Source organism: Oncorhynchus mykiss, chromosome 7, assembly GCF_057628025.1.
Source record: "Oncorhynchus mykiss isolate SJ-2025 chromosome 7, ASM5762802v1, whole genome shotgun sequence".
Classification (NCBI taxonomy): domain Eukaryota; kingdom Metazoa; phylum Chordata; class Actinopteri; order Salmoniformes; family Salmonidae; genus Oncorhynchus; species Oncorhynchus mykiss.
This window is the reverse complement of record NC_143028.1, coordinates 7579838-7592202: the sequence shown is the minus strand read 5'-3', so window position 1 is coordinate 7592202 and position 12365 is coordinate 7579838. Positions and strand designations below refer to the sequence as shown.

General features: G+C 44.6%; 2 protein-coding genes across 5 annotated transcripts; both read left to right on the top strand.

Moving 5' to 3' along the window:
* Positions 1 to 1415: 1415 nt before the first annotated feature.
* Positions 1416 to 6003, top strand: donson (DNA replication fork stabilization factor DONSON). 2 transcript variants are annotated; one of them, XM_036982616.2, is made up of 8 exons: positions 1416 to 2019; positions 2292 to 2372; positions 2603 to 2803; positions 2953 to 3131; positions 3262 to 3440; positions 3725 to 4140; positions 4310 to 4513; positions 5152 to 6003. In XM_036982616.2, the coding sequence occupies exons 1-8, from the start codon at positions 1603 to 1605 to the stop codon at positions 5287 to 5289; spliced, it is 1815 nt and encodes a 604-aa protein (XP_036838511.2). In that variant the 5' UTR covers positions 1416 to 1602; the 3' UTR covers positions 5290 to 6003. The 2 variants fall into 2 exon arrangements, with proteins under 2 accessions (XP_036838511.2, XP_090096240.1); XM_090240114.1 differs by having other exon boundaries at positions 1443 to 2019; positions 4310 to 4840.
* Positions 6004 to 6498: 495 nt separating this feature from the next.
* LOC110527324 (uncharacterized) lies at positions 6499 to 12350 on the top strand. 3 transcript variants are annotated; one of them, XM_090240118.1, is made up of 7 exons: positions 6499 to 6730; positions 8309 to 8381; positions 8711 to 9088; positions 9263 to 9640; positions 9824 to 9931; positions 10046 to 10111; positions 10230 to 12350. In XM_090240118.1, the coding sequence occupies exons 2-7, from the start codon at positions 8336 to 8338 to the stop codon at positions 10361 to 10363; spliced, it is 1110 nt and encodes a 369-aa protein (XP_090096244.1). In that variant the 5' UTR covers positions 6499 to 6730; positions 8309 to 8335; the 3' UTR covers positions 10364 to 12350. The 3 variants fall into 3 exon arrangements, with proteins under 3 accessions (XP_090096244.1, XP_021464195.2, XP_090096245.1); XM_021608520.3 differs by lacking the exon at positions 6499 to 6730 and adding an exon at positions 7841 to 8045; XM_090240119.1 differs by lacking the exon at positions 6499 to 6730 and having other exon boundaries at positions 8049 to 8381.
* Positions 12351 to 12365: the final 15 nt, after the last annotated feature.

Sequence of the window (12365 nt, the reverse complement as noted above, 5' to 3'; positions counted from 1 at the left end):
TGTTCCAAGCAGGTTTCAAACGGATTAAAACCCATAACTCATGTGTTGCAACCTACCTATAAACCAACGGAATCATCTACTTTCACATGTAACAAAGAATCCACAGACAAATAGGTCTATTCCTCGTAACTTGGTTAGGGGAACATTATCATGAATCAACATTCAATGACAAAGCGTTGTGAATAGCGTCTCCTAATGAGGCCCACAGACTTTGTGGTGGTCTTATGAGAAACAGGCCAAACTTGATCTACGTATGGCTACCATGTCACGTTGATCTTCCTTTGAGGAAGTGTAGATCGGTGATTAAATTATAGTCCCAACTTTATCATCAGGGACGCATACTTTCCGTTGCTTTGTTTGAAGTTTCACCAGGGGTGTATTCAATCAGCCGATTCTGTGGCAACCCGTTTATTAAACGGAAGCAACGGAAATAAATTTGCTAAACGTTTTGAAACTGTTTAGACTAATGATTACACCCCTGGTTTGTTTGACAATGCTCGCACATGTCCAGCTCAGTGAAAAATACCTGTATACAATTACAGGTGCACTAAACCCTTACACCCGCCTTATTATAGTCCATGTTGACATAGGGTCATTTTTCCAATAGGCGTAGCCTACAAGCCAGAGGAACCGTTGAGGGGAACACCCACCGCCATCGGGAACGTGGGAAACGCATTAAACTAGTTTATCCCCGTTGATATTTGTAGCCTATGAGCGTGACATACTCAATCACAAGGAATAACCTGGAACGTGTTAGCTTTGCTGTTAGTCATGGCAGGACCGAACACAGACACAAACATATGTTGATGTCTGTGTGTTGAAGTTCAAGGCCCACAACAATCAATTACTCCTACTAACCTTGGGATACTTTTGAGACGACAAAAGTACTGTCTTTCCACCCAAATCACAGCCCAAATAATCGATTCACAAATTTGCTCATCCCTGAAAACCGTTAGAATGACTGACGGACAGTTTCATTGAGTTCGGTTCAGCTATGAACGTGATTGATCACCAACAGTAATGATAAACGCTGAGAAATGATCGCTAACAAGAATTAACATACATACTATTAATCACTTTGACAAGAGGGAGAGAGGGGTCGAGGGGACCGCTGATTGTTGCTCGGACATAATGCAGATGATAAAATCAAGAAATGAAAACATGTATTGAAAATGACATACACATTATATCTTATGGATATATATTTTGTAATAATTAATGAAGCATAACAGGATATAGGATATAACTTTAATGTCTGAAGAAACATAAATTATATTGATTTGTTTTCCCGGCAGATTTAGAGAATCAGTGGCTTTATGCGATGGCAAAATTGGTCTTGCAGTTATAATTCTAACCAGAAGATGGCGCCAAAGCATCTGAATTGTTGTTTGACTCGAAGCGCCCCGGCGTAACTTGAAACTCCTCCCCTGACATTTTGGCGGGACTCTGACGTTACACTCACGTCGCGCGCTAAATTTGTTTTGTGTTGAAGTAAATTCAAGGAACAACAACACAGAGGCGTATCGGCCGCACACAACAATTTTAAACGGGTTTCTTCTTGTTGTTTTCGGACCAAACTTGTTTTTACATTATCCTTACAAAATGTCACAACAAGCTGGTTACTCACCTAGTTTCAAAAGACCAGCTGAAATCCTGCGAATGCGGAGGAAGAGAGCAAGGAGCGAGGGTGTCAGTTCTGGCGGCCGAGGCGCGATTGCCAGCCCGTGTGAGGGTGCCTCTATATCCGCTGTTCGACCATTCTCCCCAGGACCCCTGTTCGGCCAGGGTCGCTCTGGAGGGGGAGTGAAGCGGAGAAACCCATTTGCTAGCATCGAGAACACTTTCAGCAGCCCAGCGAAGAAGAAAGTCTTTATTTACACTGACGATGACGACTTGTCGGATTCTGTGAAACCGGGCGGCTCTGCAGGAGTGGAGGGAGAGAAGTCACCAACAAGAACACTGCCATTTAGTGAAAGACTTCTCCAGGCAGAAAAACTAAGCAAAGACGTGCCCGGCAAGGTATGATAGTGGCACACGTTAATACAATAATAACGTGATAAACAATCTAGCTTGCTACTGTACCTAACGCTAGCAGACTTGTATTATTTTCCAGCAAACTACAGTATCTAGCCAACTGACATATGACAGAGGTAACGTTAGTTAGTTAATGCAATGTTAGCCAGCTACTGTACAGTTGTCAAATTGCTTTATCTGTCAAAGCATCGCACCTCATGGTGATTTCACACCGCTGTTTTTGTTCTGATCTTTCGCTCATTTCTCTCTAACAACAGAAACCAACTTCTCTGTCTGAAGACGACTCACTGTTTGAAGATGAGGATTTGTTCCAGGAGGAGAGAACACCCATACTGAAGGTGAGTTCTATTCATTTTTCTATTCTCTTACTCCTTATGGACATGTCTCCAACTCCATTCTTGGAGAGCTACCAAAAGCCTGTTACAATCAATAATACATTATAGACAGGATGTGGAGTAGCTGGTGTGCAGGCTTTTATTCCATCCCATTCAACTATTCATGGCTACAGACTAACGTTAGGGGTTGTTTTGGTATTTTGTGAGTCAACATTTTATCTTGTGTGTGTCAGAGTCCCCAGGCTGGTGCAGTAACCTCCATAGCACCCCCTGCGTGTGTGGAGTACCCTGCAGACTGGAGCCTGAAGACGCGTCTCCTTTTCACCTCCCTGCTCCCCTTCTCCTGGGCTGTACAGCCCAGAGCTACAGAGGAGGCCCAGGGTCTTACCCAGCACTGTAGAGGACAGTACACCACTATACCACAGAGTATACAGGTACTGTTATACATGTTACACACAGACACACCAGTGGCAACCCCAAGGCAAAGGAGTACTGGTACCTGAGGAGCTTTACTAGCAACACAAATATATTGTCCTCAGTCTGTCTCTCACACTCTGATACTCACTTCTCTGTGTTCCTCCAGGACCCTCGGACATCTGCTGAGCTACGATGTGGGTTCCAGCAGTGTCTGCAGTTCTGGCAGCACCCGTCCCTGTCCTGGCTCTCTCTGTTCCCCCGGATAGGAGCAGAGAGAAGCTTCACTGGCAAGAACGTCCCCTGGGCCCAGGACATGGCACTTCAACAGAACCTCATGAGTGAATGGTGAGTGGGCATCAGAAGGGAGTGTGTTGTCTGTATTATTTCAAAAGCTTTAAATTACCTTAAATTCAACTCCTCTCTACCCTCTCTCTCTCCCTCCCCCCTCTTCTATTTTTCTCTCTCTCTCACACAGGTCAGTGAGTCTGTCCTCCCTGTACAGTCTATTGAAGGCCAGACTATGTCCATATTTCTATGTGTGTTCCTACCAGTTCACTGCTCTTTTCAGAGCCTCGGGACTGGCGGGGAACAGCAACATCACTGCACTACTCACCCCAACCACCAGGGGGCTCAGGGAGGCCATTAAGGCTGATGGTGAGCTACAAGATACAGTATGTCCTTCAAGTTTATTATGTCATATGCACAGGATACACACATGGTGTTTACAGTCCAACGAAACGCTGACCTGCAGGTTCCCTCTCGATAATGTGACAACAGTAAGAAGTAAACAGTAAATCTAATAGAATAAACATTTAGCATTGGTATAAATACAGGAAGTCACTCAACAATATAATGTAGAAGTTTGTTATTAAACATTTATATATGGATATTCTAATCTTGATAGTAAAACATTTTCTGTCAAATACCTGTGGTTGTAGGTATTGAGTTCACACTCCCCCTGCTGGAAGAGAGGAGGAAGAGCAAGGAGCAGGGATCAACCGCACACAACCAGGAGACAGATGGAGAGGAGGAGGAGACACAGTCTGAAGCCAGTGACAAGGAAGACGATGATGATGACGATGGTGGGTTTTCCTGGCTGACGGAGATGGGAGTGCAGGATAAGATTAAGAAACCAGACAACATCTCCATCAAACTGCACAAAGAGCGCAACTCGGTGTGTTTAGACCACAAACCAGAGTCTGTAGTCTGTGTGTCAGGAACGCACACCTTCACTCTCATCAACTTCCTCATCAACTGTAAGAGCCTGGTGGCAGGGGCTGGATCACAGGCAGGCCTGCCCCCCACCCTACTGGCCCCTACAGCCTTTAGAGGAGCTACGCTACACTCACTCAAGGTGAGACACACTGCTGCAGACTGGAACCGTCTAAGGAGCCTTACCTCCCACATTTAAATTTTCAATTTATGAATGGAAATAACAAAAACTAGAAATGGAAAGTTTCAGAAAAAAACATTGCTGTGTGTAACAGAAATTATAAGCTTGTTGCCTTGTGTGTAATTGTCAGGCGCGTAGTGTGAACGTGAAGACCCAGGTGCGTGCTGGGTACCAGGACGTGTGCAGTCTAGAGGTGACGGGACCCATAATGCCTCATTCTCTCCACGCCCTGACCCGCCTGCTTCGGCCTGCTCAGAGAGGAGGCTTCAGCACCGCACTCTACACACACGAACCCACCGCTGTCCTCAACACGCACACCACCACCAGGGAACAGGTCAGTCACACACACACAAACCCACCGCTGTCCTTAACACGCATACCACCACCAGGGAACAGGTCAGTCACACACACACAAACCCACCGCTGTCCTCAACACACACACCACCACCAGGGAACAGGTCAGTCACACACACACACACACACAAACCCACCGCTGTCCTTAACACGCATACCACCACCAGGGAACAGGTCAGTCACACACACACACACACACAAACCCACCGCTGTCCTCAACACACACCACCACCACCAGGGAACAGGTCAGTCACACACACACAAACCCACCGCTGTCCTCAACACACACACCACCACCAGGGAACAGGTCAGTCACACACACACACACACAAACCCACCGCTGTCCTTAACACGCATACCACCACCATGGAACAGGTCAGTCACACACACACACGAACCCACCGCTGTCCTCAACACACACCACCACCACCAGGGAACAGGTCAGTCACACACACACACACAGCTCAACTGTTATCCAAGTCACGACACCACTGTAACGGACTGGTATAAAGCCTCATCTTTTGATCTCCGCAATTCAAAGTTAAATCATAATAAAAAATCCTTTGTACTTGTTTGTATATATCCTTCTCTTCCTCCCTGCCTCTCTCCCTCTCCCAGGCTGAGCAGGCTGTAGAGCTGGATGGATGTGGTCTTCATTCCAGCACCATCCAGCAGCTCCAGGAGCCCTCTACCTTGGGGAAGTCTCCCCTCAGACAGCTCCATTTGAACAACTACTCCTACACATGGAAGTCCTGAGAGCAACTCACCCTGCCTCTATCAGACTGCCAGGCTGGGTCCCAAATTGCACCCTTTTCTCTTTATAGTGAAATGCTTTTGACCAGAGCCCAATAAAGTAGAGCTTCTTATATTGGAAATAGGGTGCCATTTGGGACACAACCTAGGGCCAACATGCCTTTAGTGGACCGTACCATTCCTAGACTGCCGTATACTTACTGTCCATATTTGTCTGTCCACAAACTCCAGGTATGCTGGCAATTGTAGTTTTACTAACCCTCTGTACTACAACCCAATGACTGTTGGGATTTTTTTTAAACATTTATTTTACCTTTATTTAACTAGGCAAGTCAGTTAAGAACAAATTCTTATTTTCAATGACGGCCTAGGAACAGTGGGTTAACTGCCTTGTTCAGGGGCAGAACGACAGATTTTATTTTACCTTGTCAGCTCAGGGATTCGATCTTGCAACCTTTCGGTTACGAGTCCAACGCGCTAACCAGTATGCTACCTGCCGCCCGCGAAATGGACTTCTTGTACATGTAACATTCCTGGATTTGCCATAATGAGATGGATTTGGCTAAAACAGACTTGTTGTTGATTTTAGACCCTAAGATGTTTTTGTCTTGAACCCTTTTTTAAATGTCTGTTTTAAGAGCTTTTATTTCAACATAATTGTTCAACATATAGTATCTCTACTGGTGACATTTTATTGGATTAAATTCATTTGTCACGTGATTTTTCTGCTTGACTTATTTTTTCCCACTTGACTGTTATAAATTTTAACGTCGAAGTCTAAACCTTGAAAGGTTTATATTTTCTGATTAGTTTTTTATTTTTCCCCTGATTTGCTCATGAGGAGAATAGTCAGTCACAGTGTGGTGTCTTGGCAGCAGAACCACTGTGCACTGACTCTCCTCCAGCTAGAGTTTCATGTTCTGTTAACGGGAAGCCGATCTGGGCTGCATCCAGGAGAACACAACGTTCTGAAAGCTGCAGATAGAAATGGATTGTATAGAGCTGACATGATTCCCTTCTACGTGTCAGGCAAGAGCATGTCTATTCTATACTGAACAAAAATATGAATGCAACTATTTCAAAGAATTTACTGAGTTACAGTTCATATAAGGAAATCAGTCAGTTTGAATAAATTCATTAGGCCCTAATCTATGAATTTCACATGACTGGGAATACAGATATACATCTGTTGGTCACAGATACCTTAAAGGTAGGGGCGTGGATCAGAAAACCAGTCAGTATCTGTGACCACCATTTACCTCATGAAGCGCAACACATCGTTTCATAGAGTTGATCGGGCTGTTGATTTGATTGTGCCCTGTGGAATTTTGTCCCACTCTTCTTCGGAGACTGCGAAGTTGCTGTGTATTGGTGGGAACTGGAACATGCTGTCGTACACATCAATTCAGAGCATCCCAAATATGCTCAAAGAGTGACATGTCTGGTGAGTATGCAGGTCATGGGAGAACTGGAACCTTTTCAGCTTCCAGGAATTGTGTACATGCTGAAACATGAGGTGATGGCAGCGGATGAATGGCACGATGACGGGCCTCAGGATCTTTCCACAGTATCTCTGTGCATTCAAATTGCCATCGATAAAATGCAATTATGTTCGTTGTTTCTGCCTGCCTGCCCATACCATAACCCCACTGCCACCATGGGGCACAGTGTTCACAACTTTGAAATCAGCAAACCGCTCTGGTGGACATTACTGGAGTCAGCATGCCAATTGCATGCTCCCTCATAACTTAAGACATCTGTGGCATTGTGTGGTGTGACAAAACTGCACATTTTAGAGTGGCCTTTTATTGTCCCCAGTGCAAGGTGCACCTGTGTAATGATCATGAAGAAATTCTCACTAACAGGGATGTAAACAAATGTGTGCACAAAATGAGAGAAATAAGCTTTTTGGAACATTTCTGGGATCTTTAAATTCAGATTATGAAACATGGGACCAACACTTTACATGTTGCGTTTATATTTTTGTTCAGTTTACATAGTACGTTGCTATAAGAATGTTTTGCAAACGTTTGAGTCCACTGATCTGCATAGCTGCATCTTGATGAGTAAATAGGAGCATGGCTATAGATGAACTACACTCGTGAAATAGGTGTAAAAGTGAAATGGTGCAAATTGGCTACCTTTACGCACCAGATGTCCAAATTAACAGGATTGATAGAGGGGGTTTATGACCAAACACTGGACTGGATACTATCAATTTATGTTATAATAATCCAAAATTCAGTCTGCCTTGTGCTCCTGTAAAGGTTATTATAGTTCTGTGGTTTTATATTCAGTTTTTGTCTCAGTTTTCAGATCCACTTTGCTAGTTTTTATTTAGTTTGTTTTATATTATTTTGTTTCAGTTTTAGTGTTAAACTTACTGTATGCCTCCCAGTCTAAACAGTTTGTGTGCATATTTTATGTCAAGCCAGGGTAAGCCTACACAAAACACAGCCCTCATTTTAAGTCTTTCTAAAAATCCCCTATGAGAGAAATTAATGGTGCAAAAACGACTAATTTCCCTGTTTGACCGCCAGGTTTTATGGGTATTATGACACCTCCACCGTGGGGCTCTATAGGGTGGTTGGATTAATATAAACTAAATAATAGCTCATAATGTGAGTCCTGACACAGACATCTGCTTCTCACGGTTAAAAAAAAGAGGACGTCCTCTTGCCAATGGCTGAAGTCTAACCCGTGCGCAGACCCGTTTCTTGCGGTTCGTTGTTTAACTCGCCTTGATAACCAGTTATTCGGTAAGGGCACCCTTCACGGTGACTTGTTCTGTTGCAAAAGTTTTCGGCTCGAGAGATCAGCGACATCCACCCGACCCTGAACGGATTATTTTATCGATTTATTGATTGGCTATGAGTGGGATTTAGGCTACATTTCCAATATATTTTGAACACTTTTTTACCAGACCTAATACCCTTCTAATAACTTATTTGTTTCTTTCCAGATGTATTCTATAAAATAAAAACTTTTTTTATTTGTAATTTTTGTAATATTTTTTTTATAGGTGTTCAAGGGATAGACATCTTGCAAGATGATTTTTTTATGCTTCTTGGTGATTTTGAGGTCAGTCCAAGCTGGTGAGTTTCTTGAGACCTAAGCTACTACTCTCTCAATCATGTGAAACTCATCAATAAGCATTCTCCATTTTCCAAAAGCTTGTGTCATTATTTGTTTAAAACTAGAGATCTTTGCTATACCTCTGCTCTTTCTGTCATTATCATACAAAGGTATTGGACACAGAAATGGATCTGTAGCATAATGTACATAGGTGTTCTGCCTGTCTGTCTTCCTTTCTGACTAATCATCTATTCACCCCTTTCTCCTTCTCTCTCTCCCTCAAACTTTTTCCCATCCTTCATCCCTCTCTCACATGCTGTGTTCTCCATCTGTCCATCCATCCCCCCAGTGTCTGTGCCTACCTTCTCCTCCGTGTATGAGCTGAAGGTGGGGTACGGAGACAATGTCACCCTCCCCTGTAACTTTTCCTCCTACCTGGGCCAGGAGGATGAGGGGGAGGTCCGCTGGGAGGCCATGGGGCAGGAGGTGGCCTCTATGGAGGTTGGGAACATCCTTGGTGAGGCCAGATGGGACGACGGGGCCAAGGGGGTGGAGGTCAAAACGACACTGGGGTTCTCTTCCCGGGTGGAATTCCCCCCAGCAGAGAGGATGAGAGATGGAGACTTCTCTATGACCATCCAGGAGACAGTGCTGAGCGATGAGGAGATGTACGAGTGTATCTGGCTGGGCCGCAAGACCATCTCTACGGTCTGGCTCAAGGTTCAGGGTAAGTCTGTTTTCAGGCTTTCCCATTCAGAGCCGCATTCTATGGTTGGTGGAGTTGACCAGCGGCCATTTTGGGTGTACCATTTGGAATGTTTGATTATCTTAATTTATGCTTATCACATCCTCTCTCATCCCTCACTCTTTTCTAATACTCTCCATCCATTCTCTCTCTCAGAGCCCGACCCTCCACGCTCTATCACGCTGTTCAAGGGAAGCCCGGTCACTCTGCCCTGCTACGGTGTCATCCCCAAGACCCAGCCCACCAGCCAGATCTACGTCCAATGGCTGAAGGACGATGTGGAGATCATGACCCTTAACCCTGGCCCAGACGACAAGGGACCTAAGGAAGAAGACCTCCGTCTCTCTCTCCCACCCAACAACCTGCTGGAGAATGGTGACCTGTCCTTGTTTATCTACAAGACGGAGCTCAAAGACCAGGGAGTCTATCGCTGCTTCTACAAGTCCAGGGGCTTCGAGGACCCTAAGAGTGGGATACCAGAGGGTGTCTCTCTGACCATCCTAGAGCCATACACTGACTTATATAACTTAACAGGTAGGCCTACACACACTGACCTATATAACTTAACATGTAGGCCTTCACACACCGACCTATATAATTTAACAGGTAGGCCTACAAACACTGACCGATATAACTTAACAGGTAGACCTACACACACTGATTGACATTGAGTTTGTTCTTTAATTTGTGCTCCTTGTTTTTGAATGTGCGCGCCAGGAACAGAGAATGTCACCAGTAGCTCAGACTTCAGTGGGACTAGCGGTGACAGTGAGAACCCAATAACATTCTTCACTTTGGTGACCCAAGATAAGGAGGATATGCAAGGTACTGTACAGGTGTTGCAACGTTTGAAAGCTATTTTCTCCCCAATGCTTATTTTTACTTATTGTTTTCGTTATTGCTGGGACATACTGGTAACATTTCATTACATCATTACAGTGACGACATCTGAGCCAATACTAGTGCAGACAGAGATGACACCATCATCACCTGACGCAACCTTCGGTGAGTGCTATGTTCTAAATGCTTTAGAAGTACTGTAGATGAATGTTGGAAGACGTAGTCAATGTTACCGTGCCCCCCTATTCTCCCTCTTCCCTCCTCTTCCCTCCTCCTTGCCCAGAGGATCCAGAAGACGTGTTGGCAGTGTGGGCAAAGACCCTTCCGCTAGTGCGTCTCGGGATAATCACCGGGGTTCTGCTGGTTACAGCTCTGATCTTCTTCCCTCTGCTGGCTCTCAACAAGATTCCATCCTAGACCCACATTAGGAAGAGAGGGTAGACACAAGGGTTAGGGCAAGGTCATTCAATTATGGTTCTGGAGGGCTGAAAAACATAGTTTTCATTCTCTTTTAATCAGACTGATTCAGATTTGGGTCTATCTGGTGACTCTTGGCCAGTCAATAACATCAAATGATAATTCATTCAGGACTAGTAACTTTTTAAAGTGTATACAGTGCATTCGTAAGGTATTCAGACCCCTTTGATTTTTCCACATTTTGTTACTTATTCTAAAATATATTACATTCTTTTTTTCTTTCATCAATCTACACACAATACCCCATTATGACAAATTGAAAACAGGTTTTGAGACATTTTTGCAATTGTATAAAAAAAACAGAAATAGCTTATTTACATAAGTATTCAGACCCTTTGGGATGAGACTCGAAATTGAGCTCTGGTGCATCCTGTTTCCGTTGATCATCCTTAAGATGTTTCTACAACTTGATTGGAGTCCATCTGTGCTCAATTAAATTGATTGGACATAATTTGGAAAGGCAAACACCGGTCTATATAAGGTCCCACAGTTGACAGTGCATGTCAGAGCAAAAACAAAGCCATGTGGTTGAAGGAATTGTCCGTAGAGCTTTGAAACCGGATTGTGTCGAGGCACATTGTACCAACAAATGTCTGCAGCATTGAAGGTCCCCAAAAACACAGTGGCCTCCATCATTCTTAAACGTAAGAAGTTTGGAACCACTAAGACACTTCCTAGAGCTGACCTCCCGGCCAAACTGAGCAATCGGGGGAAAAGGGCCTTAGTCAGGGATGTGACCAAAAACCCGATGGTCACTCTGACAGAGCTCCAGAGTTCCTCTGTGGAAATGGGAGAACCATCAGGAAGTACAACCATCTCTGCAGCATTCCACCAATCAGGCCTTTATGGTAGTGGCCAGACCGAAGCCACTTCTCAGTAAAAGGCACATGACAGCTCACTTCGAGTTTGACAAAAGGCACCTAAAAGGACTCTCAGACCATGAGATACAAGATTATCTGGTCTGATGAAACCAAGATTTAACTATTTGGCCTGAATGCCAAGTGTCACGTCTGGAGGAAACCTGGAGCCATCCGTACGGTGAAGCATTGTAGTGGAAGCATCATGGTGGGGTGTTTGTCAGCAGCAGGGACTGGGAGACTAGTTAGGATCGAGGGAAAGATGAACAGTGCAAAGTACAGAGATCCTTGATGCAAACCTGCTCCAGAGCGCTCAGGACCTCAAACTAGGGCGAAGGTTCACCTTCCAACAGGACAACACAGGCATGGCTTCGGGACAAGTCTGTGAATGTCCTTCAGTGGCCCGGCCAGAGCCCGGACTTGAACCCGCTCTAACATATCTGTTGAGGCCTGAAAATAGCTGTGCAGTGACACTCCCCATCCAACCTGACAGAGCTTGAGAGGATCTGCAGAGAAGAATGGGAGAAACTCCCCAAATACGTTTATGCCAAGCTTTTTGCTTTGTCATTATGGGGTATTGTGTATAGATTGATAAGGGGAAGAAAAACTAATTAATCCATTTTAGAATAAGGCTGCAACATAAAATACAAACGCACTGTATGTGTGAATAGTCGGAAAATGCTACATTATCTTAGCCACATTAGAGCTACAGCCTCTATGCATTTGTCCTCTGCGATGCTGGATCAACCGCTCATCTGAGCTGCCAGTGAAAAGTCAGATCGTTTGATGTCTGCACTGCTACGTCCGCTGAATGCTTTGGAGGTTGTGTATTGGAATGTGGGATTGGACTCAAGGCCTCAGATGAACCCTTCTATGCTCTGTCCATATATAGTATTCCTATTAATAGCTGTCCCTGCACCAGGAAATATGTTTATTGCTACAAGTGCTGGAATGATGACGAGGGCGGGGAGACCGTCTTCAAATACTGAACTGCAGCGTTTGAAAACACAGTATTGGATGTACAATAAACGTGTGTTGTGAGCGCATGGCAAATAAACATTGAAAAGACACGTTCTCGTCTGTAT